Source organism: Schizophyllum commune (genome assembly GCF_000143185.2).
Source record: "Schizophyllum commune H4-8 unplaced genomic scaffold SCHCOscaffold_5, whole genome shotgun sequence".
Classification (NCBI taxonomy): domain Eukaryota; kingdom Fungi; phylum Basidiomycota; class Agaricomycetes; order Agaricales; family Schizophyllaceae; genus Schizophyllum; species Schizophyllum commune.
In genome coordinates, this window is record NW_026089542.1 from 2,792,485 (window position 1) to 2,816,577 (window position 24,093).

The 24,093-nt window shown below is 55.8% G+C and overlaps 10 protein-coding genes across 10 annotated transcripts; 6 read left to right on the plus strand and 4 right to left on the minus strand.

Annotated features, from left to right (window-relative positions):
* The first annotated feature begins 578 nt into the window (after window positions 1-578).
* SCHCODRAFT_01226887 (uncharacterized protein) lies at window positions 579-3,011 on the plus strand. The gene is made up of 12 exons (XM_050341284.1): window positions 579-821; window positions 885-1,034; window positions 1,087-1,223; window positions 1,292-1,329; window positions 1,390-1,497; window positions 1,552-1,737; window positions 1,788-1,991; window positions 2,043-2,077; window positions 2,136-2,190; window positions 2,241-2,252; window positions 2,305-2,762; window positions 2,814-3,011. The coding sequence occupies exons 1-12, from the start codon at window positions 626-628 to the stop codon at window positions 2,942-2,944; spliced, it is 1,710 nt and encodes a 569-aa protein (XP_050200718.1). The 5' UTR covers window positions 579-625; the 3' UTR covers window positions 2,945-3,011.
* A 747-nt stretch (window positions 3,012-3,758) lies between these two features.
* SCHCODRAFT_02667247 (uncharacterized protein) lies at window positions 3,759-5,520 on the plus strand (the record flags this gene model as incomplete). Its single annotated transcript, XM_003036817.2, has 7 exons — window positions 3,759-4,028; window positions 4,077-4,169; window positions 4,221-4,454; window positions 4,506-4,781; window positions 4,831-5,175; window positions 5,225-5,455; window positions 5,506-5,520. The coding sequence occupies 7 exons, from the start codon at window positions 3,759-3,761 to the stop codon at window positions 5,518-5,520; spliced, it is 1,464 nt and encodes a 487-aa protein (XP_003036863.1).
* Window positions 5,521-5,767: 247 nt separating this feature from the next.
* Window positions 5,768-9,779, plus strand: SCHCODRAFT_02688203 (ubiquitin-activating enzyme E1). Its single transcript, XM_050346808.1, has 17 exons — window positions 5,768-5,878; window positions 5,933-5,961; window positions 6,006-6,071; window positions 6,129-6,211; window positions 6,272-6,418; window positions 6,472-6,578; window positions 6,628-6,718; window positions 6,771-7,001; window positions 7,052-7,787; window positions 7,836-7,904; window positions 7,957-8,153; window positions 8,202-8,534; window positions 8,595-8,793; window positions 8,845-9,110; window positions 9,163-9,426; window positions 9,475-9,603; window positions 9,655-9,779. The coding sequence occupies exons 1-17, from the start codon at window positions 5,802-5,804 to the stop codon at window positions 9,679-9,681; spliced, it is 3,051 nt and encodes a 1,016-aa protein (XP_050200719.1). The 5' UTR covers window positions 5,768-5,801; the 3' UTR covers window positions 9,682-9,779.
* A 162-nt stretch (window positions 9,780-9,941) lies between these two features.
* SCHCODRAFT_02624019 (uncharacterized protein) lies at window positions 9,942-10,401 on the plus strand. The gene has a single exon (XM_050345215.1). It carries the CDS (start codon window positions 10,007-10,009, stop codon window positions 10,229-10,231), a length of 225 nt encoding a protein of 74 aa, XP_050200720.1. The 5' UTR covers window positions 9,942-10,006; the 3' UTR covers window positions 10,232-10,401.
* SCHCODRAFT_02624021 (uncharacterized protein) lies at window positions 10,092-12,766 on the minus strand. Its single transcript, XM_003038182.3, has 13 exons — window positions 12,612-12,766; window positions 12,353-12,502; window positions 12,116-12,285; window positions 12,025-12,062; window positions 11,862-11,969; window positions 11,624-11,809; window positions 11,362-11,565; window positions 11,258-11,311; window positions 11,165-11,203; window positions 11,107-11,118; window positions 10,600-11,045; window positions 10,387-10,544; window positions 10,092-10,330 (listed from the first exon to the last, which is right to left on the minus strand). Exons 1-12 carry the CDS (start codon window positions 12,730-12,732, stop codon window positions 10,402-10,404), a joined length of 1,671 nt encoding a protein of 556 aa, XP_003038228.2. The 5' UTR covers window positions 12,733-12,766; the 3' UTR covers window positions 10,092-10,330; window positions 10,387-10,401.
* Window positions 12,767-13,021: 255 nt separating this feature from the next.
* SCHCODRAFT_02700734 (COX15-CtaA-domain-containing protein) lies at window positions 13,022-14,597 on the minus strand (the record flags this gene model as incomplete). Its single annotated transcript, XM_003038183.2, has 3 exons — window positions 13,022-13,327; window positions 13,375-14,053; window positions 14,104-14,597. 3 exons carry the CDS (start codon window positions 14,595-14,597, stop codon window positions 13,022-13,024), a joined length of 1,479 nt encoding a protein of 492 aa, XP_003038229.1.
* A 123-nt stretch (window positions 14,598-14,720) lies between these two features.
* On the plus strand, window positions 14,721-15,378 carry SCHCODRAFT_02624025 (bola-like protein). The gene is made up of 3 exons (XM_003036820.2): window positions 14,721-15,010; window positions 15,061-15,188; window positions 15,237-15,378. The coding sequence occupies exons 1-3, from the start codon at window positions 14,830-14,832 to the stop codon at window positions 15,255-15,257; spliced, it is 330 nt and encodes a 109-aa protein (XP_003036866.2). The 5' UTR covers window positions 14,721-14,829; the 3' UTR covers window positions 15,258-15,378.
* SCHCODRAFT_02624028 (ClpX, ATPase regulatory subunit) lies at window positions 15,355-18,051 on the minus strand. Its single transcript, XM_050345216.1, has 15 exons — window positions 17,935-18,051; window positions 17,822-17,886; window positions 17,661-17,770; window positions 17,481-17,601; window positions 17,413-17,429; window positions 17,279-17,365; window positions 17,190-17,227; window positions 17,103-17,137; window positions 16,716-16,945; window positions 16,493-16,596; window positions 16,331-16,430; window positions 15,941-16,188; window positions 15,850-15,884; window positions 15,785-15,791; window positions 15,355-15,726 (listed from the first exon to the last, which is right to left on the minus strand). The coding sequence occupies exons 1-15, from the start codon at window positions 17,950-17,952 to the stop codon at window positions 15,580-15,582; spliced, it is 1,362 nt and encodes a 453-aa protein (XP_050200721.1). The 5' UTR covers window positions 17,953-18,051; the 3' UTR covers window positions 15,355-15,579.
* Window positions 18,052-20,305: 2,254 nt separating this feature from the next.
* On the plus strand, window positions 20,306-21,895 carry SCHCODRAFT_02624032 (N-terminal nucleophile aminohydrolase). Its single transcript, XM_003036821.2, has 7 exons — window positions 20,306-20,335; window positions 20,394-20,540; window positions 20,592-20,695; window positions 20,749-20,837; window positions 20,895-21,095; window positions 21,157-21,713; window positions 21,769-21,895. Exons 1-6 carry the CDS (start codon window positions 20,333-20,335, stop codon window positions 21,426-21,428), a joined length of 816 nt encoding a protein of 271 aa, XP_003036867.1. The 5' UTR covers window positions 20,306-20,332; the 3' UTR covers window positions 21,429-21,713; window positions 21,769-21,895.
* SCHCODRAFT_0255201 (uncharacterized protein) lies at window positions 21,578-23,951 on the minus strand (the record flags this gene model as incomplete). The annotated part of the gene is made up of 9 exons (XM_003038185.1): window positions 23,784-23,951; window positions 23,571-23,720; window positions 23,382-23,518; window positions 23,125-23,215; window positions 22,874-23,059; window positions 22,581-22,784; window positions 22,363-22,401; window positions 21,773-22,236; window positions 21,578-21,717 (listed from the first exon to the last, which is right to left on the minus strand). Exons 3-9 carry the CDS (start codon window positions 23,494-23,496, stop codon window positions 21,578-21,580), a joined length of 1,239 nt encoding a protein of 412 aa, XP_003038231.1. The 5' UTR covers window positions 23,497-23,518; window positions 23,571-23,720; window positions 23,784-23,951.
* Window positions 23,952-24,093: the final 142 nt, after the last annotated feature.

Sequence of the window (24,093 nt, forward strand, 5' to 3'; positions counted from 1 at the left end):
CCTGTCCTGCCATCACCTACTCGCCCGCCTAGGGCCGCGTTCTCGGCGACATGGGCTGCCTGCTCGAGACGCCGCGGGGCGCACGATCCGCCTCAGGGCTGGATGCCCGGCCGCCCCCGCCCATTACCAGACACGGACTGCATGGCCTCGCGTTCTGTTATTTAACTCCAGCTACGTGCGCTGTTGTGATAGCCCCCTTTTGACGTTTACTTTCATGGCCGTCTACGGCGCCTTTCTATGGCGATCCGATCTCATAGCCACCCCTGGCGTATACTCCCATAGTCCTTCCTCCCTCACACATTACATAGTCGTCTCCTGCGCTTGACGTGGTTGCCTATGCTTCCTACTACATACGTGCGTTCTGATCGGTTGTATCTTGTTTCTGCTAATTACCTACCGTTCCCCTGTCGGTGTCTGCAACTTTGTGGTCGTCGATTGTAGACATTCTTGGGCTGTCGTTACACAGGAAAACAACGATCTACCGATTCATTCTTTGTTGACCAGCTACTAGACTGTGATACCAATCCGTCGTAACATGAGTCTGATGTCCTCTTCAGGATCGTCGCTTGCACTTGGCCTCAGCAAGGTCATATGAATCGCGGCCATAGGTACAATCTGTTTGGCGATGGCCGCAGAATTCGGCAAATTCCGCGTTGATCTCGTCAACGACCTCGACGTTCGCAGCCCCTTCCATCTTGTATTCGCGATGGTCAATCCAGTGGACTTTAAAGGCTTGGGCCCCGCTGATGAGCTTGGGTTTACCATGGCTGCGGGCTCGAAGCTGCCCGATCTTGAGCTTGTCAGAGCAGAAGCTTCGCGAGGTGCGCCCAGCTAGCAGGTTTCCTAGTGTGACTATTGTACAATCTGAAGCTTGGTATTTTCAGTCCCGGACGTTATACGCAACCCTCGAGGTCCAAATTGTACTGTGTTCCTCGGGTCTGGTGAGAAGGTGGTGCAGATCTGCCTGTCTTTGGCCTACAGTCTCGACTTCCCGAACTTGGTCAAGTACGCTATCCATAGCGATCCAGATAAGGGTGTGTGCTGTCACTGCCATCCATGTACCACATCTGAGATTGAGTTGCTTAGTGCCGAAGGATATCCTTCATGAGTGTATCTGGGCTGGCGAGCGGTTCATATGGGGCGCCGAAGCTTCGTCGGTAGAGCAGCTCCGTTGCGCAGGAGTACTACCTTCGGATGGGACTCAACTCCATCGCACACTGCTGGTTCGTAGGAATAGCGTTATCCCTGCCACTGACCTTTCTCTGTACAACTAACAAGGTATATTTTACAGATACAGGCGACCCGTTCCAACTTGGTCAATCATTGCTTGTAAGCCCGTGTAGTCTCGATATCATCCTTCTTTGCCGGGAGGACCTGACGTCTCTGCAGACTCCCAGAAATTGATCGGCCTGTTGAGGCGCTTGGTCACTATCGTGCATTTCTACGAACGAACAGTACAAACTTAGGTGCCACCGAGGATTCATGGGCGAAAGATCCGTCAGTTTCCAGACTGACGGAATCTTTGACGCTTTCTGATTCGACGATTTATAGCAATGGATTGTTCTCGTATGCTATCGTGCTCGCGCGGGCGCGAACTGCCGATGCTGAGGCTTTGGCGATACTGAACAGAGCCATTGCTCCCGGGTCCGGCCTTGTATCCAGCCAGGTAGCGCAGTGCAAGGTTTATCTTGCTCGCGTCCTACGCCGTCTTGGTGAGGACCAAGAAGCGGAGCCTCTGTGAGTCATTTGCTCAGCGCAGTATTGCGTCTATGCACTGACTGCTTCAGGGAGCGTTTTTGCATAACATGGTTCAAGAAGAACCCGCACACACTACAGGAACAAGCGCTGATGCAATTGTTTGCCGTCGACATCGATCCGCAGACCGACCCCATTATCCTGGGGCTAGGAGGTCTGGATTGGCTGAAAAATCGCAGGGTAACTGCAAGGACGCAGCAACGCATTGTTCGGCTCTGCCGAAACTGCAGTAAAATGTGAGGGTTTGATCTTGTGCCCCGAATTCGACTGACCCAGCACCTCAAAAGGGAACCCCAAGTCAAGCTAATGCAATGCTCCCGGTGTAAGCACTATTTTTATTTGGTGAGCAGACAACAGTCCTTTGCTATCGGCCCGCCCAGCTCATCAGCACACAAGCTCGCGCGAATGTCAGCAGGCCCATTACCCCTACCACAAGTGCGTAACCATGTCATACAGAAAGAGTAATCTTGACCATGGCATCACAGGAACACATGCAAGTTCGTACAAGAGCCGACGTCGTCATTGTCTTTCTGACCGGATCTTGTCCAGGGAAAAAGCTGAGGCCTTGAAGCGCATTTCTGAGCTGAAGGCTTCCGGCCAGAAGTCGGACGCACGTCTTGCCAAGCGATGGAAAGACTTCTGCGATACCCCAGGCAATCCTGCCCATAACGTCCTGCTGGCAAGCGCCCTCGGACTCCAGCGCGATCAGAATCGCTCGCGCACGCATATAGTCATGAGAGTGGTTGAGCATCAGCCGCGTGCGAAGGAGCCGTTCGATTATTTCCGCTACACCCGTGTCGGCGTCTACAAGATCGAGGATGTCTACATGGAAATCGAAGGTATACTGAACCTCGAAGGAGGCGAAGGCCGCCAGTACATCAAAGAGATGCTTGACGAATTCGACCATGGGCCTGGAAAGACGAAGCCTGACGGCGTCACAGCACATCCCATCTTGCATCTGACGTTCTCCCCCGTTCCCGGGTCCAGAGAGAGAATACTGGGATGCAGTAAGATACTTCCCCTCCATTGCGATGCCAGCGAATTTGACATTTTGGCAGGGCCATGTCGACCAGGCAATACGATTCCGCATGACCCGGACTGGCGTAAGAAGATGAACAGGACTGGCGACTCCCCCGCCACACTCGCCCAGTTCTTCCAAGGTGTTCAGGATGCAGAACATATATTTTGATAAGACATGTACTAAAGTCTGTATTGCGGAAAGGAGGAATGAAATGGATCATGGTTTGCCTCGTACATCGAAGATTTTGCTGTATTTCCGCCTGTTTGAGGCGCGGGGGAGTCGGGCCGTTGACCGCAAGCACGTGCTGAGCTCGAGTTGCCGAGTTTGGATGAACAGCGAGTACCTCAGCTTTGACGCTCATCATCGTGCACGACCCCAGCAATGGGCAGACATTCATACTCCCGCTCTCCTTCACCGCGCAGCAGAAGGTACGACGAACGCGACCGCGACCGCAGCGGAAGGGACAAGGGCTCATCCAAGCTTGACAAGTCCTCGCGGCGCGACTACGATGCCGATGACCGTCGGAGCCGGCGAAGGAGTAGAAGTCGGAGCAGAGACAGAGAAGGGGAGGAGAGATCAAGGCGCAAGCGGCGGCATAGTGATAGCCGCAGCAGCAGTAGGGATCGAAAGGAGAAGAAGTGCGTGCTATGTGCCATTGCATCTGGTGTTGTTGTGCTGACCTTTACCTAGGCGCAAGCGCGACAAGTCCGAGGAACGACGTGCTCGCAAGGCCGAGAAGAAACGGCTGCGCGAAGAAGAGGAGGCGCGCCAGATCGCCGAGCTGAGCGTGTACAGCGCCACCGACAATCCCTTCCATGACGCCAACCTTGGGCAGCAATTTCGCTGGCACAAGAAGAACGAGAAGGAGCGCAAGCAAGGCATCTCCGCTGCCGAGGCCGCCCGCCGCGACGCTATCCGCCGTGAGGAGGCGCGCGAAGAGCTGGCGAAGCTCAACAAGCAGCGGGCGCAGCGGGAGGCGGAGATGCGGTTGAGGGAAGAGGAGGACATGCGACTGAAGCGCTTGCAGGAGAGCGCACAAATGTCGGAGTGGGTGGCGAAGGAGGGGGATTTCAGGCTGGAGCAGGAGAGGCGGCGAGCGGCGATTCGCATCAAGGAGAAGAGGGCGAAGGCCATCGACTTCTTGGCGATGAACCTCAAGTATGTGAACCCGCCTACGGAAGAGGAAGAAGAAGAGGAGAATGAGGATGCAGGTCTGGAGATTGACTTGGACGAGCCGTACAAGATATTCGATGTGCGTGCTTCTTGTCTTTCGCTTCAGCAATGTGCTGACCGGGTGCAGAACCTTACGCCCGACCAAACTGAGGAGCTTCACGAGGATATCGAGCGCTATCTCACTCTCGAGCACAGCGACGTGAATATTGACTTCTGGACCGTACGTATCCTCCCGTTATGGTACCGATTGCGAAACTGACGCACTTCTCAGAACATGATGGTCGTCTGCAAAGATCGCCTTGAAAGGATAAAGGCCGACCAACGCCTCGGTCTTGCTGCTGCTGCGGCGGTTGAAGCCGATATAGCCGCCCTGTTGTCGGGCAAGACTTACGAGCAGCTATCCTCACTGCAGCGCCAGGTCCACGAGAAGTTGACGAGCGGCGAACCTGTGGATACAGATTACTGGGAGGGCCTGCTGCAGAAGCTGTTGGTCTGGAAAGCCAAGGTGAATTCAGGCACCGGCTTGCTTGAGCGTCGAGAACTGACATATGTGTAGGCCAAGCTGAAGAGTCTTCACGAAGTGGTCGTCCGCAATCGCCTGGAGCAGTTACGAAAGCGCCAGCGTGACCAGGCCTTGCAGGCGCAGGAAGAGCTATTGGGAAAGGCGGCTGCTGCTTCCAAGCTTGTGCAACCTGCTGTACAGGACGTGGTCGAGGACGAAGCGGAGCCTTACGATCGAGCTATGAGTCCTCAGCCCATTGACATCCTCAATTTGCCTGCAGAGGAGCGCGACATTGACATACTCACGCAGAAGGAGGCTCTCGCCGCGCTCGTAAGCATTCCCGAGTTGGCCAATCTGGATCATTTGCTCACCCTCGCAGATCCGTCAACGTCGCGAAGTTGCTGCCTCGCGCTTTGTCGCCAAGCCCTCCCAACCCGTTGTCGAAGAGCCCGAGGTCGTCGCGGAAGAAGCGCCCAGCAACGCTGACCTCGCGTCCGAGGCTCTATATCGTGCGGAAGCCGAGAAAGACCTCGACGAGGAGGAGGAGTTGTTCAACATGGAGGAATCCATTCAGCGTCCGACGACGTATACCTGGGAAGACAAGTTCCGCCCGCGCAAGCCACGGTACTTCAATCGCGTGCATACGGGCTACGAGTGGAACAAGTACAATCAGACGCATTACGATACGGATAACCCGCCCCCGAAGGTGGTGCAGGGGTATAAGGTGAGTGCCGGCTGTAGCTTGGCTTGTCAGATGCTGACATCTCATCCAGTTCAACATATTCTATCCGGACCTCATCGACAAGAGCAAGGCGCCAACCTACAAGATCATCAAGGAGCCAGGCAATGAGGAGACGGTGCTGTTGATGTTCAGCGCGGGTCCGCCGTATGAGGACATCGCGTTCCGCATCGTCAACCGCGAGTGGGAGTTCTCGCATAAGAGGGGCTTCAAGAGCAGCTTCGACCGTGGATGCCTTTCCTTGTGGTTCCAGTTCAGGCGCAACGTGAGTAGCATGAGAGGTGCCTATGTGCTTTCTACTGACTCCTTGCACAGTTCTATCGGAAGTAAGGGGTTTTTCCCTTGGGGAGTACGTGCGGCGATTGGTACGGTTCTCGTCGACTTGGCTACTTGTGTATCGCAGAATGGTGCATCTTTGAGGACTGTGAGGCAATGCGTGCGAGTAATACAGTCAACGAATATCTACTTGTTTTGTCTCGTACTCTCTCGACCGGGTCCGCCATGGACCTACAGTTCGATCACGTGACCGTACGCCTTTGGAGCGGTGCAGGAACAGCGAAGGTCACTTTTCTTCTTTCTCTTTCCCATCATCTTCACGAACAGCACGCACAATGACTGAGACGTCGAACATGGGCAAGATGGACGTCGATGAGGCAGCGATTGATGAGGGCCTTTACTCGCGCCAGCTGTGAGTTTCTTGCTTGCCGAGGTACTAGGCGGATGCTGATGGGTCGGATGGCAGTTATGTGCTGGGCCACGAAGGCAAGCTTGGTGGCGCTGCGAGGAGGGAAGGGGAAGCTGAATATATTATGTAGCGATGAAGCGAATGGCAGCGTCGAACGTGCTCATCGTGGGCATGAACGGCTTGGGCGTCGAGATTGGTGAGCGCAGCCCGACACCGACCCCGGCTTCCTGACTAAGGCTCCTTCCCTCCCCAGCCAAGAACGTCATTCTCGCCGGTGTCAAGTCCGTCACCATCTTCGACCCCGAGCCAGTGACGGTGCAGGATCTGGGCTCGCAGGTGCGTTAGTGGCGCGTAAGCGCGCGGCGACGCGATAGCTGATCTCATACATCCTTGCAGTTCTTCCTGCGCCAAGAGGACATCGGGCGCCCGCGTGCGGAGGCGACACACCCGCGTCTGTCGGAGCTCAACGCATATGTGCCCGTGCGCAACTTGGGAGGGAACGCTGGCCAGCCGATCACGGTCGACCTCATCCAGGGCTTCCAGGTGCGTCTGACGCGATATATCCACAGCGCAATGTACTGATCTACATCTTGTAGGTCGTCGTGCTTTGTGGTGTGCCCATCAGCAAGCAGCTCGAGATCAACGATTGGACGCGTAACAATGGTGTGCACTTCATCGCTGCTGAGACGCGCGGTCTCTTTGGGTGCGTGTTCCCGCAGTTCAATTCTCCAACTGTGCTTACCCCTGCTCAGATCGGCATTCAATGACTTCGGCGCGAAGTTCACCTGCGTTGATCCCACTGGCGAGCAGCCTCTAACAGGGATGATCGCTTCCGTGGACAAGGTACGTCGTTGGCATAGCATCGAACGTAAATATGCTCAGCTCGCCACTGTAGGACAAGGAGGGTATTGTGACTTGCCTCGAGGAAACGCGACATGGCTTGCAAGACGGCGACTTCGTTACGTTCTCCGAAGTGCAGGGCATGACCGAGCTCAACGGTTGCGAGCCTCGCAAGGTCACTGTTAAGGGGCCCTACACCTTCTCTATTGGCGACACTAGCAACTTGTCGGAGTACGTTCGTGGTGGTATCTTCACACAGGTCAAGATGCCGAAGATCATCGAATTCGTACGTCCTACTATCCAAACTAAGAGTTCGTCATTGACCTATTTATCCAGAAATCCCTGCGCGAGTCATTGAAGTCCCCCGAGTTCTTCTTCACCGACTTCGCCAAGTTCGACCGCCCTCCCATTCTTCATGCCGGTTTCCAGGCTCTCTCTGCCTTCCGCGACCAGCACAACCGTCTGCCGCGCCCTCGCAACCCCGAGGATGCCCAGGCTGTTGTCGCTCTTGCCAAGAAGATTGACCCTGAGGCGGACGAGAAGATCATCAGCGAGTTGGCGTACGAGGCCGTCGGCGACCTCTCGCCCTTGAACGCCGTCATTGGTGGTTTCGTCGCTCAGGAGGTCCTGAAGGCCTGCTCTGCCAAGTTCCACCCGATGGTGCAGCACATGTACTTCGACTCACTCGAGTCCCTGCCGGACCAGATGCCAACCGAGGCTGACTGCCAGCCCCTCGGCACCCGCTACGACGGTCAGATTGGCGTCTTCGGCAAGGCCTTCCAGGACAAGATTGCCAACCACCGCCAGTTCCTCGTCGGCTCTGGTGCCATTGGATGCGAGATGCTGAAGAATTGGAGCATGCTGGGACTTGCGTCGGGTCCGAAGGGCATCATCCATGTCACGGACTTGGATACGATCGAGAAGAGCAACCTGAACCGACAGTTCTTGTTCAGGCCGAAGGACTTGGGCAAGTTCAAAGCGGAGGTTGCGGCTGAAGCGGTCTCGGATATGAACCCTGACTTGAAGGGCAAAATCCTGTCCAAACAGGAGCCGGTGGGCCCGACGACAGAGGGTGCGCTCTCCAGTTGAGATTGAGTGCCTCCGCTAAACGTCTTTGCAGAGATCTACGACGAGGACTTCTTTGCGAACATCGACGGCGTTACGAACGCTCTGGACAATGTCAAGGCTCGTAAGTAAAGCTTGGCTCATTGCTTTGAAAGGTGAGGCTGACGCATTTTAAGGTCTATACATGGACCAGCGTTGTGTCTTCTACCGGAAGCCCCTTCTGGAGTCCGGAACCCTCGGGACCAAGGGCAACACCCAGGTCGTTATCCCTGACCTCACGGAGTCCTATGCGTCCTCCCAGGACCCGCCAGAGAAGGAGACGCCGACTTGCACGGTCAAGAACTTCCCGAACGCCATCAATCATACAATTGAGGTACGTTCTGCTCGTTAATCTGATTTTCAAATGCCGACGATGCTCCAGTGGAGTCGCTCCCTCTTCGACGACTTCTTCGTCAAGCCGCCCCAAGCTGTCAACTCCTACCTGTCTGAGCCGAACTATCTCGAGAGCACCCTCAAGTACTCCGGCCAGCAGAAGGAGCAGGTCGAGCAGCTCTTGTCGTACCTCGTGACGAACAAGCCTCTCACCTTCGAAGAGTGCATCGTCTGGGCGCGCCTGCAGTTCGAGGAGAAGTTTGCAAACGAGATCAAGCAACTCTTGTACAGCTTGCCGAAGGACGCCGTGACGAGCTCTGGGCAGCCCTTCTGGAGTGGTCCCAAGCGAGCGCCGGACCCTCTGGTGTTCGACGCGACCAACGTACGTGTGGTGCATTGATTTCCCACGAAGAGCAGAAAGTTCTGACCTCTGTCCGCCCAGCCTCTTCACATGGAGTTCATCATCTCCGCGGCTAACCTTCACGCATACAACTACGGCCTGCGTGGCGAGACTGACCCCAACCTCTTCCGCAAGGTGGCGGAGTCCGTCATTGTCCCGGAGTTCACGCCCAAGAGCGGTGTAAAGGTCCAGGTCAGCGAGAACGAGCCGCCTCCGCAAGCAGAGGGTGGTGCAGCCGATCGTGAGTTGCTTCTCTCTGACGTTACTGCATGTACTGAATTCACCAATACAGCCGACTCGCTGTCCGAGCTCACCCAGCAACTGCCGCCGCCCTCGTCGCTCGCTGGCTACCGCCTGTCGCCCGTCGAGTTCGAGAAGGATGATGACACCAACCACCACATCGACTTCATCACGGCGGCGTCCAACCTTCGTGCCACCAACTACAGCATCCAGCCCGCTGATCGCCATACCACGAAGCAAATTGCGGGCAAGATTATCCCTGCCATCGCGACCACGACATCGCTCGTGACGGGCTTGGTCTGCTTGGAGCTGTACAAGGTGCGTGTCGTGTGACTCGGCATATGTGATGTTGCTGAACGGTCGCTTGTAGATCATTGATGGCAAGCGGAAGCTCGAGGCGTACAAGAACGGTTTCGTCAACCTCGCCTTGCCCTTCTTCGGCTTCTCTGAGCCCATCGCGGCGCCGAAGAAGAAGTACGGCAACACTGAGTGGACGCTTTGGGACCGCTTTGAGTTCCAGAACCCGACGCTCAAGGAGATGATCGACTGGTTCCAGAAGGAGCACAACCTCGAGATCTCCATGGTCAGCCAGGGTGTGAGCATGTTGTGGAGCTCGTTCGTGGGCAAGAAGAAGGTTAGTGATCATTGTCGCGTGTTCGATTGCGGGCTAACAAGGCAACAGAGCGAAGAGCGTCTCCCGATGCAATTCAGCAAGCTGGTCGAGCATGTGAGCAAGAAGCCTTTGCCGCCGCATACTAAGACGCTCGTCGTCGAGGTCATGGCTTCTGATGAGGAGGGCGAGGATGTCGAGGTAAGTTTGAATCCGCACTTCCGCTTCGGGTGAAGCTCACGCTCCGTTAAGGTTCCGTTCATTGTTGTCCGAATCTAAGGACGATGTACAACTGCGAATGTGTGTATAACGAAGTGTTCTATCATAGACAATGTATCACGAATGCGACTGGCATACTTTGCCTTTTTGAACTTCCACTCAACGATTGAACTCGTCCAACCTCCGTCGTTACGGGGACATCGCCATCTCCAGCGGAGCGACATCGTTGACGTCTATGTCAGACATCCGTCATGACGTGCAGTCTAGTGAAAGATCGAGTTTCAGAGACGTTCAGGGTATAAACCTCTACCATAGAGAAAAACGCGCTCAGCTTCGCCCCTCAACGAAACATATACTTCAGTAGTCACCCAATCCAGCAGCCACCATGCCCGCATCTGATTCCAAGATTGAGGACAAGCACGGCGAGCCCATCAACGTCGGTGACACGGTCGCTATGAAGTCGCACGGCGGGCGCCAGTATGGCGAGGTGGTCGATCTCCTTACGACGAAGGAGCAGACCGACGAGGTTGGTGCGAAGAACCCGCCCAAGGTATTATACGACACGCAGACTGGTACGCCGTTTCCTGTATGCTCCCAAGATCGCAACTGAGCTCCCACAGGCCACCGGGTCTGGCATAACCCCGGAGCCCTCGTACACGGCACCGATCCCACGAAGTAGCAAGAAAACTCTTGAGCGTCTGTTTCCACCCTGAAAGGCCGACAATCTATCGTCAAGTTGTAACTGCAGAAATAGCATGTACGCACCAATTGCAAGGAACCCTAAAATATGTGTTCTGCGTCCTGAATGCCCTTCCTCACGAATAGAGGGGCAATTTGCTTAGGGGGGCTGCCCAATCTGTTGATCTTCTGGCGCCAATAAGGGTCGTAAGGCAGTGTATCGAGGGCCCCTTTGGACATGCCACCTATCGACCGTTGAGCCCGTCTCCCGCCTAAGGCAACAAAGTTCGCGCGACTCACCATGAGCTAACCATGCCGGGACGTGTTCGCGATCTGGCGAGAACGACAAGTGGAATATCGGGAAGAACGATTTGGTCCCCGTCTGTGTAGCGTCGAATTCTTCGAGCATTTCCCCGATCCACTGCCTCCCTTCCCCCGGTCTCAAGGCCATGGCACCCTCAATTTCCGGATAGACGTCCTCCATTTTGAAGACGCCGACGTAGGTGAACCTGAAGTAGTCGAACGGATGCTTGGCACGCGGCTGGTGTTCGACGGCGCGGATAACTATGTGCGTGCGGGAGCGGCTCAGATCGCGGTGCAATCCAAGCGCACTGACGAGCAGTGTGGTATCGGCGGGGTGGCCATTGAGTTTCTGGAATTCTGTCCATCTTTCAGCGCGACGTGCATCTTCTGTCTTTCCGGAGGCCTTGAGCTCGGCGGCGCGTGCCATACTGTTGGCCATGTCTCTGAATGGCCGTCATCGTCGTCAGTCACCGAAAGGGGGGAAGAACGTCTGGGGTTCCTTACTTGCAGAAGTCCCTGTGCTGTGGTGAGAAGGACTCGGCATCATCTATTTGCGACTCACTTATGATATTTGTGATTTGCGACTTGGCATTCTCGAGAGCTGGGAGCGCAGATGAGGGACTCTGACTTTTGAAAGCAGGGCGTCGACACCCACCAATAGTACATGTGCTTGCAGCGGGAACATTGCATGAGCTTGACCTGCGGTTCTCTAAGGACATTGATCAGGGCGCGCAGTTTCTCCAGTCGTTCTATACATACCTTTTATTGCAGTTGCGACAAAGCCGACCGAGGCGGTCCTGCGTCTTGAGAGTCTGCTTGCGACCTTCGAGCCATTTGCTGCCACCAAGACCCAGTAAAACAGGGTCGGTTCGTGGATCCAGGTCCGTCGTGAACATGGTTATCAGTGTCCTGTCGTCCACCCCGAAAGGGTTCTTCTTGAACCAATTGATGCACCACTTCTCCCTGTGTCAGCGTTGAGTTCACTAGCGGGACCGGCAGATGAGAAAGGACTGCCACGCACAGCTTCTTTGCCTCCTCTACCTCTCCCAGCCGCCGCAGAACTCGCGCGAGATATGCTTTACACTGCGCCGTGTATCTCACGTCCAAGCCAGATGCGGGGCTGGCGGCTCTGAGGAGCAACTTCTTCGCCTCGCCGTCATCAGTGCGCGCCCGAGCGAGGGCGGTGGCATATGCGTACAGCGCCCCCCTGGGGCCGTCGTCAGCGCTGAGTTGGCTAGGCTCGTTCCAAAGGCACTCACGGGACTGCCAGGTGGTCCTCCAGAGTCATCTTGTGGATCTCCTCGTTCGTTTTATGCATCGCGTTGTAGAGTCGGATACTTTCGACGGGTTTGTCCACTTCTGGCTGCCTGTCGAGGGCTGTCAATACGCAAAATCGGCGAGATGCGTCACGGCGCCGCTCACAAATACATCCAAAGGGCCTTCTCGCGCGTATTTTGGACCTAAAGTATACGGTCAGAAGGGATAATTGCATATGGCACGAGCCGGTACTCACGAGAAGGTAGCGCAGATCAGGACCTGGCACCTTCATACCGGCTTGGTCTGTACTGCCCGTTGGCAGCAACTCTGGAGTCATAACCTGGACACCCTCCAGCGTAGACATATTGATAGCATCAACAAAGCGTTCGCATGCCCAGATGCACTCGGGCAAGAGATCGTCGGGAACTGGGTGTGGGAACCGAATAAGTGAGCGACGTCCTTTTAGACCATAACTGTTAACTCCAATGCGTACTATCATCTATATGGCAGTATACGGCAAATTTGAAGAGGTGCAAGAACTGTCGTGCGAGGTACAAAGCATGGCGGACTCGCATGATCCCTGAAGGTACGTCCACAAAGTCTGGGGATAAAGGATCGCGAGCGTCGCGCATATCTTTTTGAGCTAGAAAAGCAATCGGGTCAGTATATCTCAAAGATGTCCCACGGAGTGGCATATCGTATTCCCATTTCCACTAAAGCCGGACTTTCTTCACCTGAGCAGGACCCCTCACCTTGTTCGGCTTGCTCCCTGACGAGCGAGAGACTGGGCAGCGTGAAGTTGGGAGGCAGGACAAGATCTTTCATGGAGCAGCGCGGCATATACGAGTTCTGGCAGTGGACAACTACAGCCATTGTACAGGTTCAGACGCGTCGAGGAGTTGGGATGTGGTTGGAAGAGAAGAGCTGCGGCAAACGCCGAACAATGGACCCACAATGCCATCAACCATCCAATCATGTAAGCACTGATACAGTGCGCTGGCCTGGAGACCTGACGTTCGGGATTGCAGCAGCTCTCAATATGTGAGGCACGCATTGTCAAGGTCCCATGCAGAAAGATAGTCATTAGGTGAGTGGTGGATAGCTAAGTAGATGCTTATGTATCAGTACAAGCAGACGCCGACGAACTACTTCGTCGATGCCATTACTTCCTGGCAGCCTTAGCCGCCGCCGCACGCCATGCCCGAGCCGCCGCACTCGGCCTCCGCAACGAGAGCAGCGTGTGGAACATCGCGCTCATCAGGACCATGCTATTCAGCTGGTGCTGCGAGGCCGTTGAGGTGGGGACCATGTAGAGGAGCGTGGTGATGCCGAGAAGGACCTGCACGTTCACAGCAACCCAGCCGGCGAGGATAGAGATGGTGGCGGCGCGGGGCAGCGCGGCCTTCCAGCCGGGGCGGTAGAGGGCCTGTGCGGCGAGGGCGGTCACCATGGAGTACGAGATGTAGGCCTGTGATGATGTCAGCAGAGAGCGAAGGATGAGATTGAGCCGCTTACCATGGTGCGGTGGTCAAATTGGACCGTGACCGGGTTCTCGAGGATGCTTCGCCACCAAAGGTCGGAGCGATCGGCCGTTTTCGAGTACCTGGTGTCAAGGAGCTCCTCCTTCGGCGGCATGAAGCCATTGCCCATATACGGCCACTCGTTGTAGAGCAGGCCCGCGTCCAAGCCAGCAACGAGGGCACCCGACAGTGCAGTGATGAAGACAAGGCCAGTGGCCCACCGAGCCTGCCGCAAGAAGCTACGCACAGCCGGACGCTTCAAGCACTCCTCCACCGTAGTCCCGTCCTTCAGTCCACTCCACGGCTTGCCGTGCGCATACTTCCAGTCCTTGATGATCGCCATGCCCTCGTAGAACATCCCAGCGTACAACGCGAATGCCAGCGCGAGGTGGCTCGTCAGACGGTAGTGCGACACGCGGGGGACGCCGTTCTCCTGGATGATAGAGTCCTCGAGGCCCGATTTAACCATGTACCAGCCCATTGCACCCTGCGCGCCAATGAGGCCGCCCATGGCAAGGCACTTGTAGAGTGTGCGCTTGTCGAGGCGGCCGCGGGCAGCAAAGTATGCGAAGGGGACAAGGAAATAGACACCGAGGAGGCGACCGAGGATGCGGTGGCCCCATTCCATGTAGAAGATCTTCTTGAACTCGGAGACCGTGAAGTGGTGGTTAAGCCTAGCAGGTCGATCAGTGAGGATATCGATGAGAATGGGCAAGGTACTCACAGCTTGAACTCGGGTGACTCCTTGTACTTGTTGAACTCCTCTTCCCATTCGGCCGCATTCCGAGGAGGGATGATACCAGTGACGGGGCGCCATTCGACAATGCTGAGACCGGACTCGGTGAGGCGAGTTACGCCACCGACTACGACGATGAGGAGGACCAAGACGGAGCAGGACATGAGCCAAATGCCAACAGACTTTGGAACCAGTTGCGGGACTGCTTCATCGACCTTCGGGGGTGCTTCTGCCTCTGCGACGGGAGGTACTTGCTGTGCCTCTGATGGAGGAGGGGTGTTGACCGCGACAGCGTAGAAGCGGCCAGCACTGGGTGCGACTGCGAGCTGTTGCCGCAGCGTACCCGGCCATCGCACCTGGCTGAGGACGCGCGACGCAGGGCGCGCGACAGCTGGCGAACGGCTCCCAAATGCGCGTGCGAAAGTGCGGGTGACCTGTGCTCCCTGCGCACGACACGGCGCGCGGAGGGCGGCGAGCAACATCTCGGACTCGCACAAGGGCTGTCGAGTATGGGAAGGTGGGTGTAGAGGTCAAGCTGGAGATGAGGACCGCGGTTTATGAGCCTCGACCGCCCCGCGATGGACTCGTCGAGTGCGTGCCGATCCAATCAGGACGCCGCATTTCCGCGCTTACGGGTCACCGGCCCGGCGCGCCGCACGCCCTTCGTCAGCGCGCTCAAGCGCGCGTTGCCGTACTGGGTTATCCACGACCACCATGCTCTCCATTGCCCGACGACGACTCGCGCAGCCGACACAGCTGCTGCGTGCGCCAACACTGCAGGCCCTGCGCTGGCAAACAACAACGGGGCCGAGGCTAAGCGAAGGAGAGCAGATCATCGCCGACAAGTTGAAGGAGCGGTTCTCCCCCACACATTTGGCGGTGCAGGACACCTCCGGTACGTGTTCCAATCCTCATATCTAAGGGGCAGAATTGAATGACGGCAAGGTGGCTGTGGGGCATTCTACAACATCGAGATTGCAAGTCCTGCATTTAAGGGCCTCCCCCTCGTCAAGCAGCACAAGCTCGTGAACGAGGCCCTCAAGAAGGAGATTGAGGGCATTCATGGTTTGCAGGTGCGTGCTCCTACTTCTTGTATCCGCAAAGTCTGAATGCGCGCACAGCTGAAAACGCGCTCTGAGTAGTGCCACATCGTCGCTTTGCTGTCCATTGCTTTATTGTATGCCTTCCCTGGTCCCCGGTTACGACCGATGAGACAACTGAATCACAACCACCTGACGCTCCTCTTCCTCTCATGAAGTTTCATTAATGATGGTACAACACAACGTGCTACAAGGCCTCAATCTCCGACGAGGTAGGAGGCATCTGCAGGCGTGCCACATTGAAGTGCTAGCTGCTCGTGATAATTGGCCAGCACAAACACTGCTCCCAGCACTCGTGGGAGCCATACAACTCAACCTCCAGGCGTGACGGTTTCCCAGGTGGCAAGTAGCTTGAGAAGCCGCCTCATGTCCTCCGCCCCATCCGTGACCTATATGCCTGCTCCAAGTTCGCGAACTCGTGCCAGAACTCGTTCCCCTCGCCTCGCTTCCAGTACCGTGCGGGCTCGACGCCCTTGACCTTGCCCTCTGTGATGAGCACGAAGGCGACGTCCTATTGAGTGGTCAGTGAGCGAAGGGCGTCGAGGTCAAGCTGAAGAAATAGTTCGTACAGATCCTCTACACGCAGCAATTTATGTGTGAGTAGATGCGATGGAAAAACAACCGTGCTACTCACGGTACTTCATACATCGGCTCCAACAAGACCGACTCCTACACAAATACATCAGCACCTCCCTCCTTCGCCTCTCCCCTCCTCACCCACTCACCATAATCCCCCTCAGCCCCCGCGCACCCCCGCCCCTCTCATACGCCCTCCGGCAAATCGCATCGATCGCGTCCCCCGTGAACCGAATCTCGACGCTCCAGTACCCGAACAAGCTCGTGTACTGCGACAAGAGCGACCCCTTGACCTCGGTGAGGATCCGGCGCAGGTCGGGGATGGTGAGCGGGGCGAGGGCGGTGATGGAGGGGAGGCGGTTGACGAATTCGGGGATGAGGCCGTAGGCGAGGAGGTCTGGAGGGTGGGGTGAGTTAACAGGTGATGCAGAGGAGGAAGAGGGGACGGGTGCATTAGTGAAGGGGGTAGTAAGTTGGAAGGGAGAGGGGTCCGTTACAGTAAGTTGAGGGGAGCGGGCGTGAAATGACAAGGAACATACCGCTGATCTCAACCTGCTCAAGGATGTTCTGCGAGTTCGGAGAAAAGAACGGCCAGTTGTTCTTCGATTCACGCGTCAGGGTGGCTGTGAAGCCGATAGACTGAGTATCAGAGAATAGCCGCGTTAGCATGAGCTCGCGCGGTGGAAACTCGAATAACCCACCCCCTTCGCTATCCTCTTCTCAATGACCTTGTCCAACCCCTCGAACGCACCGGACATGATGAACAAGATATTCGACGTGTCGATCTGGAAGATGTCGTTCTTCGCTGGTGGGATGAGTGAGGTATCAGTAATTGTGTCCGCCTCAAAGTGTCGTGCCCGCCTCAAAGTGTCGTGTCCGCCTCAAAGTGTCGTGTCCTCCTTCGAGTATCGGTGTAGTACTCACCCGCCGAAAGCCTCCCCCGCGCGCCCTCCGCCGAGTCCTTTCCCGTCGACGAAGACGAGTAATCACTCTGCACCGCGCCCTTCGCCTGCACAGTGACGATAGACCCCTCGAGCATACGCAACAACGCTTGCTGGACGCCCTCGCCTCCGACGTCGCGCGTGCTGTCGGTGCCGCCGGAACCGGACTTGCGCGCGATCTTGTCGATTTCGTCGATGAAGACGATGCCTTGTCTGGGTGGGGGTGAGTGGGGGGAGGCAAAGGGAGAGGGAGATGGAGGGGGATAGGAGGGGAGAGGGTAGGAGGGGAGGGAGGGGAAAGAGAGGGAAAAGAGAGGAAAGAGAGGGGAAAGAGAAGGAAGAGAGGAGAAAGAGAGGGAGCGAGGCTTACTCTGCGCGCTCCGGATTCCAGTTCGCTGCTTGTAGCTGAGAGAGGGTGGATGAGTGATGTGCGAGTGCCATTCGTCTGCTACCTCACCAGTCGGTGAATGGCCATCTCAACGTCTTCGCCAACGTCTGTGGGACGCGTGAGTACGGAAAAACTAGCAAAGTTCAGGCTTTACGTACAGCCTGCTTGTGTAAACGCGGTTGCATCGCTAACAGCGAACGGTACATCCAGCGTACGGGCAAGGGTCTTCGCTAACGCCGTCTTCCCTATGCTCACTCAGCCGTGAGTGCAGGTCGGAGAAGCGTGCGCCTACCAGACCCTGTTGGACCGCTAGCGAGCTCATCAGTCCAGACCGGTGCGGATGAGTGTACCACGACGCACATCATCAACACGTTGCTCTTCTCGTAGTATGGGTATGGGATCGCGTCCGCGTGCAAGGTCAGGTGGGGAGGTTTGCTTCGTCGCATAGGTTGGACGTTGGCGGAGGAGACACCGGGTGGAGCTGAGGGAGCTGAGATGGTTAGCGAAGCGGATAGGAAGAGGGGGGGCGAGGGGACGTACGTTCGTGATCGTAGATGGTTCGTGCGCTCTCTTCGTACTCCCGCCGTGCGTCTTCTTGCGCTTCGCGGTAAGATGCATTGGCCTGAACGCGATTGTAGTGGTTGAAGACTCTTTGTGACCGTTCAGAAGCGATACGGAGGGGAAAGGGAACACTAACGTACCCGACTGAGAGTACCTTCTTCGCGTTCTCCTGGCCTATAATGAATTGATCCAGATAGTGGGTGAGCTATGGTCGGAAATGAGCCCGCGCAAGTTGAATGACATGTTCACACACCTCCCTCGGCGTTGCCATCCTCGCATCCAGTGCACCCTGCGCTGTACGCCGCGGGCGACGTGGGGGAACATGATCCCGCATCGGCTGCGTCCGGATCCATCGCACAGAAAAGCAGAACGCGCGCGATGTATCCCGTAGCAAAGGTCGTGAGCGAGTCTCCAGCATCACCATTCTTGCGCGCGACGCCGACTTCGCAACTAGAAATCAAGAACAAGTTACAGCACCTCCACTTCGCCACAATAGCCCGGCGGCTCGGCCGGGCCGGGTCCTGTGAAATGACCGCGCACGTGCCTCGGAAGTGCTGCGAGTGCCGCGGAGCTGCCGCGCCGATCTCTTGAGTCTCTCACCATGCCGCGTCGACGATATAACATCTTCAGCTCGTCCTATGCTCACGAATCAAGTTCCTTGGACTTCTCATCACTGGCGCTGCCTAATGCACTCGAGGAATGTGAATCGAAATCTTGAATCGTCGTCGTCCCTTCGCTTCCAAGGTAACTGCGACTACTGTGCCAGCTAAGCGACGTCTCTCTGTCCTTCGTAAACACACTGTAACACTAAAAATCCCACATATGCCACACGTGAGCCTGTAATTGCCCGTTCGACCCATCCAATGTCTTTCTGACGAGCTGATACTTAAGCACCATGATGGACAGTTCACTGAAACCACGTCGGCGCGAGACCTTGCTGAACGCAACCCTGTCATCCGCCTTGCCCTTGTTAGGACAGGGCAGACAATCAAGTAAGGTGTGAGGCTGAACGCGAAGGCGCGCGGCGCTCGCGCAGTTCGAGCGCAGGAGTGCAGTGGGGGCGAGAGTGCGCGGCTCACGCGCAGTACTACAATTTATGTAAAAGGGACGCGGCGACAAGCTTACCGTCGTGCATACTGACTCCAGCGCAGGAATGCATCATCCATGGTGTTCCTTGCTTTCACCTCGACCCTCTAGTGTATATAGACACCAAATGATTGATCTGACCTGGCGGCACATTTGAGGCAACAAGCTTAACTCCGTTGTATGGCATAAGATAACCTCAAAAATGAAGAGTAGCAACATTGCAATACACTCAACAGTCCATGGCATAACGAGCAGTAGAGTGTGTTTGCTCAGTAATTTGTGAAAGGCTTGGGAATCTGGGATATAGCAAGGCACAAGCGGTTTCCCAGAATAGGTCTACGTACGAAGAGAGCGTGATACGCACGTGTTCGAGGCTCTCCTTTCCTCGACCACGTCGGTAGCGCGCCGCGAGTCTCTGTCGCCGCGGCTTCTGCCTTTGTTTTCCTCACCCTCCACGTCCCTCGCCTTTTGGTACATGTCATATATTGACACTAGCGTATTCACTAATCCACTTCGTTCTTTGGATCAAACTCGAAGCGGACACCCGCGGTTGGGTACCAGGGCCGTCGACCCGTTCTCGTGGCAGATGAAGCAGTCTATTGCCTTATCGTACCTCTCGGTTGCCTTCGTTGTCACATCCGCCATCCGCTGTGCAAGCTCCTTCGACGTCGCAACTTGAATAGCTAGAGCGCCGGCCTTGCTCCTCGGCGGTTCGCTCCCTCTGTCGGATAAGATGTCGTCAGGGATTTAGTTAGAGTGGGAGGTATGCGAAGCAAGCTTGAAAAGTTCTTCGGTGCTCAAAGCATCTATGGAGACAGATATTAGAGCGTATCAGTTTCGATAATTATCAGAGACTTCCTTAACGAAAGCACAAACGAAAAATCATCACAAAGCGTACATCAAGTGAAAGATGGAGACAACAAAATGTAAAGAGGCAGAGAGTCTTCAATTCGACGAGTCTCCAGCAGCATTCGGCGCCAACGTGCATGTCAGTATCCTGCCGATTCTCTCCCTCATGCGTGTGCGCCTGGACAGTCCCTTTCGAACATCCTGCACGCATGCCTTGATGTCAGTCAGAACGGCAAGGATATCGACGAGACCGCCCTCCTACTGAGCGCGCACGAGGCCATCACATGTTCACGCCAGAGTTCGAATACGGGTGATGTTCCTCATTTTCCAACTTGCCCCACGAAGATGTTCATGATCCCTCGCAAGTTCTGCATTACCCGCTTCATGAAGTGGAGCTGCATTTTTAAGTGAAGAAGTCGATAAATATGCCAACTAATAAATACGCTCTATTCTGTTATGACCTTCATGCAGGGAATTGCTGAAATATCCTGATGGATTGTAATGAATTATTGAGCAAGCACACTCCAGCATCACCGCGGAATATAGCAGCAGTGGTGCACTACCTTGCACTACCGCGCGACTCTTGCACGCGATAGCTGCGCGGCGATTTCCCACGCCCCGGCCGGGCCGATGTTGGGATCATCCCCATCGGGCACGCAGAGACGCGTGGATGTGTTAGACGCGTCACCTGCAGGTCCTCGTCCTTTACGCTCACCATGGTCGGCGTCCTGCTCGTGTGTTTGGCGATGATAAGACACTTACGCGACCCCCGCGCAGTTCCGCAACACATACGACTCGGATAACACGGTTTTCTCGCCCCAGGGGCGCTTGCACCAGGTCGAGTACGCGCTCGAGGCCGTAAAGCAGGGATCTGCTGCCGTGGGGCTGCGCTCAAAGACTCATGCTATCTTGTTGGCCTTGAAGGTGTGCAATATGAAACGGACACGCTCGATGTGATGCTCAGCAAGGTTATAGCGTTCAACGGGCGAGCTGGCTTCGTACCAGCAGAAGATGTTCCGAATAGATGATCATGTTGGGATTGCGATCGCAGGACTGACGTCCGATGCGCGTGTTCTTAGGTGCGTGTGTGGCTCCTGCGATGGATTGGCTTCTTTGCTGATCGCTTGTATAGCAACTTTATGCGCCAGCAAGCCATGGGGTCGCGCATGGTCTTCAACCGCCCTGTTCCTGTTAACCGTCTCGTGTCGTCCATTGCAGACAGTGCGTTACTACACCATATAAGAATAACAGGCAATCGCTCATACTTCTGTTCCCCAGAGGCCCAGGTGAACACGCAAGAATATGGCAGACGTCCATATGGTGTTGGTTTCCTTGTCATCGGCCAGGATGAGTCCGGCCCGCATCTCTACGAATTCTCTCCCTCTGGCAACTCCTACGAATACTACGCCATGTCAATCGGCGCGCGCAGCCAAAGCGCGAAAACATACCTCGAGAAGCACTACGAGAGCTTCGCGGATGGTGCGATCCATCTTCTCTACTTGCCACAAATATTTTATCTAATCGCATACTTCCCCACTAGCATCCCTCGACGACCTCATCCGCCACGGTCTGCATGCCCTGCGCGAGACATTGCAGCAGGACAAGGAGCTCAACGTGAATAACACCTCAATCGGCATCATCGGCGCGCCGAGCGAGAATGAGGTCCACGCGAAGCTGACGTTCAGGATCCTTGAGAACGAGAAGGTTGACCCATTCTTGAAGACGATGATTCCGAAGGAGACGCCCGGACACGCCGCGCCAGCCGCGGCGCCGCAGACAACGGGCGACGAGGACGTGCAGATGGCAGGGTAATTCATGCAATGTATAATGTAGTACTACTGAAGGTGTCTTGTTCTTTTTCGATGGATACATTCGCAGCAAGATCTCATCGTCTCGTAACCCTGTCCAAGCCAGGTTCGCTATTGCTAGGTGGTACGCCATTCTTTCAGGGGTTATCGTCCTCAGTCAAAGATATGCTCTGAGTCCTTGATGTTCTTGCGAACGAACCGAACTGGCTCGGGAGGGGGTCCGGCCCTGTTCATCTTCTTCCTCCAGTCCGGGTCGTACGGGTTCCGCATAATCGCGTTATGGTCCATCCCACCTGCAGTAATGTCTCAGCGCCCAGTTCTCGCTCCCAAAACCAGCACACAATCCACCATACGACAGATACGCCTGCACATGCCCCGGATCCGGCGAGAACGCCAGATCGAATATCGGGTAGCGCACATTCGCCCCCTCCTTCTTGTTCTCCCTTCCCGGCCCCGCGTCGAACTCCTCCAGCATCTCCCGAATATACACCCTCCCCTCGCCCTTATTCAGCCCCATGATGCCCTCGATCTCGGGGTAGATGTCGTCGAGCTTGAACACGCCGACGTGCGTGAAGCGAAAGTGGTCGTGCGCGTGCGTGGCGTGCGGCTGGTGCTGGACGACCTTGACGACGATGTGCGTGCGTGAGCGGGCGGGGTCGCGTTTGAGGGAGAGTGCGTGCGCGAGGAGGGTGGTGTTCGCGGGGAGGGCGGGGAGGGTGCGGAATTCTTGCCATTGGGCGGCGCGGCGGGCTTCGGCGGTTTGCCCGGATTCTTTGAGTTTGGCGATGTGGGCGAGTTGGGCGGCGGCTTCTCTGGAGGTAGGGTGGGTTGGCGTGAGAGGGAAGCCCGAGAGGAAATAGAGGGTGGTCTTACTTGCATTGCTCCCTAGGGGGTGAGAACTAGTGAGTGGAGTTCCCTGAGTGAATTGAGCGACTTACTTGTGATACGGGTGGTTGATCTTCTGACATTCGCGGGAGCTGTGCTTCGGTCAGTACAATCGCCTGCTACCTATCAGCCTGACAGTTCACCAGTAATAGATATGCTTGCACCGCGAGCACTGCATGAGCTTAACCTCCGGCTCCCTATAACGTCCCTCGTCAGTATACGAGTTGCCAATCGGAGAACCAACCGCTTATTGGAGATACAACCCACTCACTTCTTCCCACAATTCCGGCAAATCCTTGCGATACGATGCTCTGACCTCAGCGTCGCCCTGCGCTCCTCCAGCCACCCCGAGCCGCCCAGACCCAAGAGGACCGGGTCCGTTTTGGGGTCGATGTCCGTGGTGAACAGTTGGACGAGGATGTTGTCGTTGATGCGGTTTGGGTTCTTCTTGAACCAATTGATGAGCCATTTTTCCCTGCAGTTGCGGTGGTGTCAGTATCCGCGCGTATCATTGGTGAAAGTGCATAGGGATATATTTGGGCAGGTTCAGTGGCCGTCGCTCACATAGTCTCTGCGTTCTTGATCTCGCCCAGGCGGCGAAGAACGCGTGCGAGGTAGATCTTGCCGACGACGATGTGGCGCAGCTCGAGGCCTGAACCGGTGTTGGTCGTCTTGCTGAGCAACTTCTTCGCCTCTGTATCGTTGGTGCGGGAGCGCGCGAGAACGATGGCGTAGTCCTGCAAGCCTCGCCTACGAGCGAGCAACGGAACGATGTCAGTGAACGAGGTTTTGTGTGAGATGAACAAAGTGCTGACATGTTACCCTTCCAAGGGTCCGTGACGCCTCGCTGCTCTTCATTCGTCTTCATGAAGGTATGATAGTGACGGAGCGCCTCCATGGGCTTGTCTATTTGGGGTAGTCTGTTACAGAGGGGTGAATGTGAACAATCCATGTTATCGGCCAGCGCAATTTCACTTACAGACAATATTCTGTCATTTTAATACGGAGTGTTTGCAGCTAGTAGCACGGTTTAGGGACCGTTTGACATTCGGAATGACGAGCCAGAGCTTACCAGCGTATATTGGACGTTTGCGCTCGGATGTGGCAGCAGGGCACCCGTGTGTTTCAGTTGGTCGACTGTGGAAGTCTCCAGAGCGCGAATGTGGAACTCGCAGGCCCAGATGCATTGTGGGAGAATGTCGTTCGGCACTGTATACATTCACCTCAGTGCTGTCAATATATTTGAAGAAATGGTTCCGACCTTCGTCAACGGCGCAGTACATTGCAAACCTGAAGAGGTTTGGGTACTGTACGCTCCTCGAGAGCGCATGATTGATTATCATTGGTCCAAGACCAGGCTTGACGACTGTGATTGTTTCCTCCTTGCTTGGACTGCGAATTTCGTCGAGGGCTGGGTAGAGTAAGATAAATAAACTGGAAGGCAAATGCGGTGACATTTGACGACGACGCCTACCGATGTCAGCCTCAGACCTGACTAACTCAAGGTCAGGGAGAGCGAAATTGGCTGGTAAATTGAGCCCCGGAAGGTACGCGTGAGGTCTCTTGGAGTCATCTCGACGCATTCCCACTTGGTTAGCCGCCATGCTTGGACTGTAGGGGGTCAAAATTGTGGCGTCTCGAGTAGATGCACAGAACGGAGCCAAGACGCGCGGCAATAGCAAATCCAACGCAAATCCTCCCGGCAAACGCCGACTGGACCCACAAAGTGCTAGCCCCTTTCAGTATCTGGATAGTCACGCCCCTCTGGAGTTCAAAAGACAGGC

Bases quoted from the DNA above. Each gene is read 5' to 3' on its own strand.
- SCHCODRAFT_02624019 (XM_050345215.1), top strand. From the start codon at position 10,007: ATGCCCGCATCTGATTCCAAGATTGAGGACAAGCACGGCGAGCCCATC.
- SCHCODRAFT_02688203 (XM_050346808.1), top strand. From the start codon at position 5,802: ATGACTGAGACGTCGAACATGGGCAAGATGGACGTCGATGAGGCAGCG. The intron at 8,154-8,201 runs GTACGTTCTGCT...ACGATGCTCCAG, and splicing joins CCATCAATCATACAATTGAG to TGGAGTCGCTCCCTCTTCGA. The intron at 9,111-9,162 runs GTGCGTGTCGTG...GGTCGCTTGTAG, and splicing joins TCTGCTTGGAGCTGTACAAG to ATCATTGATGGCAAGCGGAA.
- SCHCODRAFT_02624021 (XM_003038182.3), bottom strand. From the start codon at position 12,732: ATGGCTGTAGTTGTCCACTGCCAGAACTCGTATATGCCGCGCTGCTCC. The intron at 12,503-12,611 runs GTGAGGGGTCCT...TTGCTTTTCTAG, and splicing joins CAGGGAGCAAGCCGAACAAG to CTCAAAAAGATATGCGCGAC. The intron at 11,970-12,024 runs GTGAGCGGCGCC...AGCCCTCGACAG, and splicing joins AAGGCCCTTTGGATGTATTT to GCAGCCAGAAGTGGACAAAC.
- SCHCODRAFT_02624032 (XM_003036821.2), top strand. The intron at 20,541-20,591 runs GTGTGCAATATG...GCAAGGTTATAG, and splicing joins CTATCTTGTTGGCCTTGAAG to CGTTCAACGGGCGAGCTGGC. The intron at 20,838-20,894 runs GTGCGTTACTAC...TCTGTTCCCCAG, and splicing joins CGTGTCGTCCATTGCAGACA to AGGCCCAGGTGAACACGCAA.
- SCHCODRAFT_01226887 (XM_050341284.1), top strand. From the start codon at position 626: ATGGCCGCAGAATTCGGCAAATTCCGCGTTGATCTCGTCAACGACCTC. The intron at 1,992-2,042 runs GTGAGGGTTTGA...GCACCTCAAAAG, and splicing joins TGCCGAAACTGCAGTAAAAT to GGAACCCCAAGTCAAGCTAA. The intron at 2,078-2,135 runs GTAAGCACTATT...CGGCCCGCCCAG, and splicing joins GCTAATGCAATGCTCCCGGT to CTCATCAGCACACAAGCTCG.
- SCHCODRAFT_02624028 (XM_050345216.1), bottom strand. The intron at 17,138-17,189 runs GTGAGGTAGCAG...ACCCTCTCTCAG, and splicing joins AGATGGCCATTCACCGACTG to CTACAAGCAGCGAACTGGAA. The intron at 16,431-16,492 runs GTGGGTTATTCG...TCTGATACTCAG, and splicing joins AGAAGAGGATAGCGAAGGGG to TCTATCGGCTTCACAGCCAC.
- SCHCODRAFT_02624025 (XM_003036820.2), top strand. From the start codon at position 14,830: ATGCTCTCCATTGCCCGACGACGACTCGCGCAGCCGACACAGCTGCTG. The intron at 15,011-15,060 runs GTACGTGTTCCA...AATGACGGCAAG, and splicing joins GGCGGTGCAGGACACCTCCG to GTGGCTGTGGGGCATTCTAC. The intron at 15,189-15,236 runs GTGCGTGCTCCT...ATGCGCGCACAG, and splicing joins AGGGCATTCATGGTTTGCAG to CTGAAAACGCGCTCTGAGTA.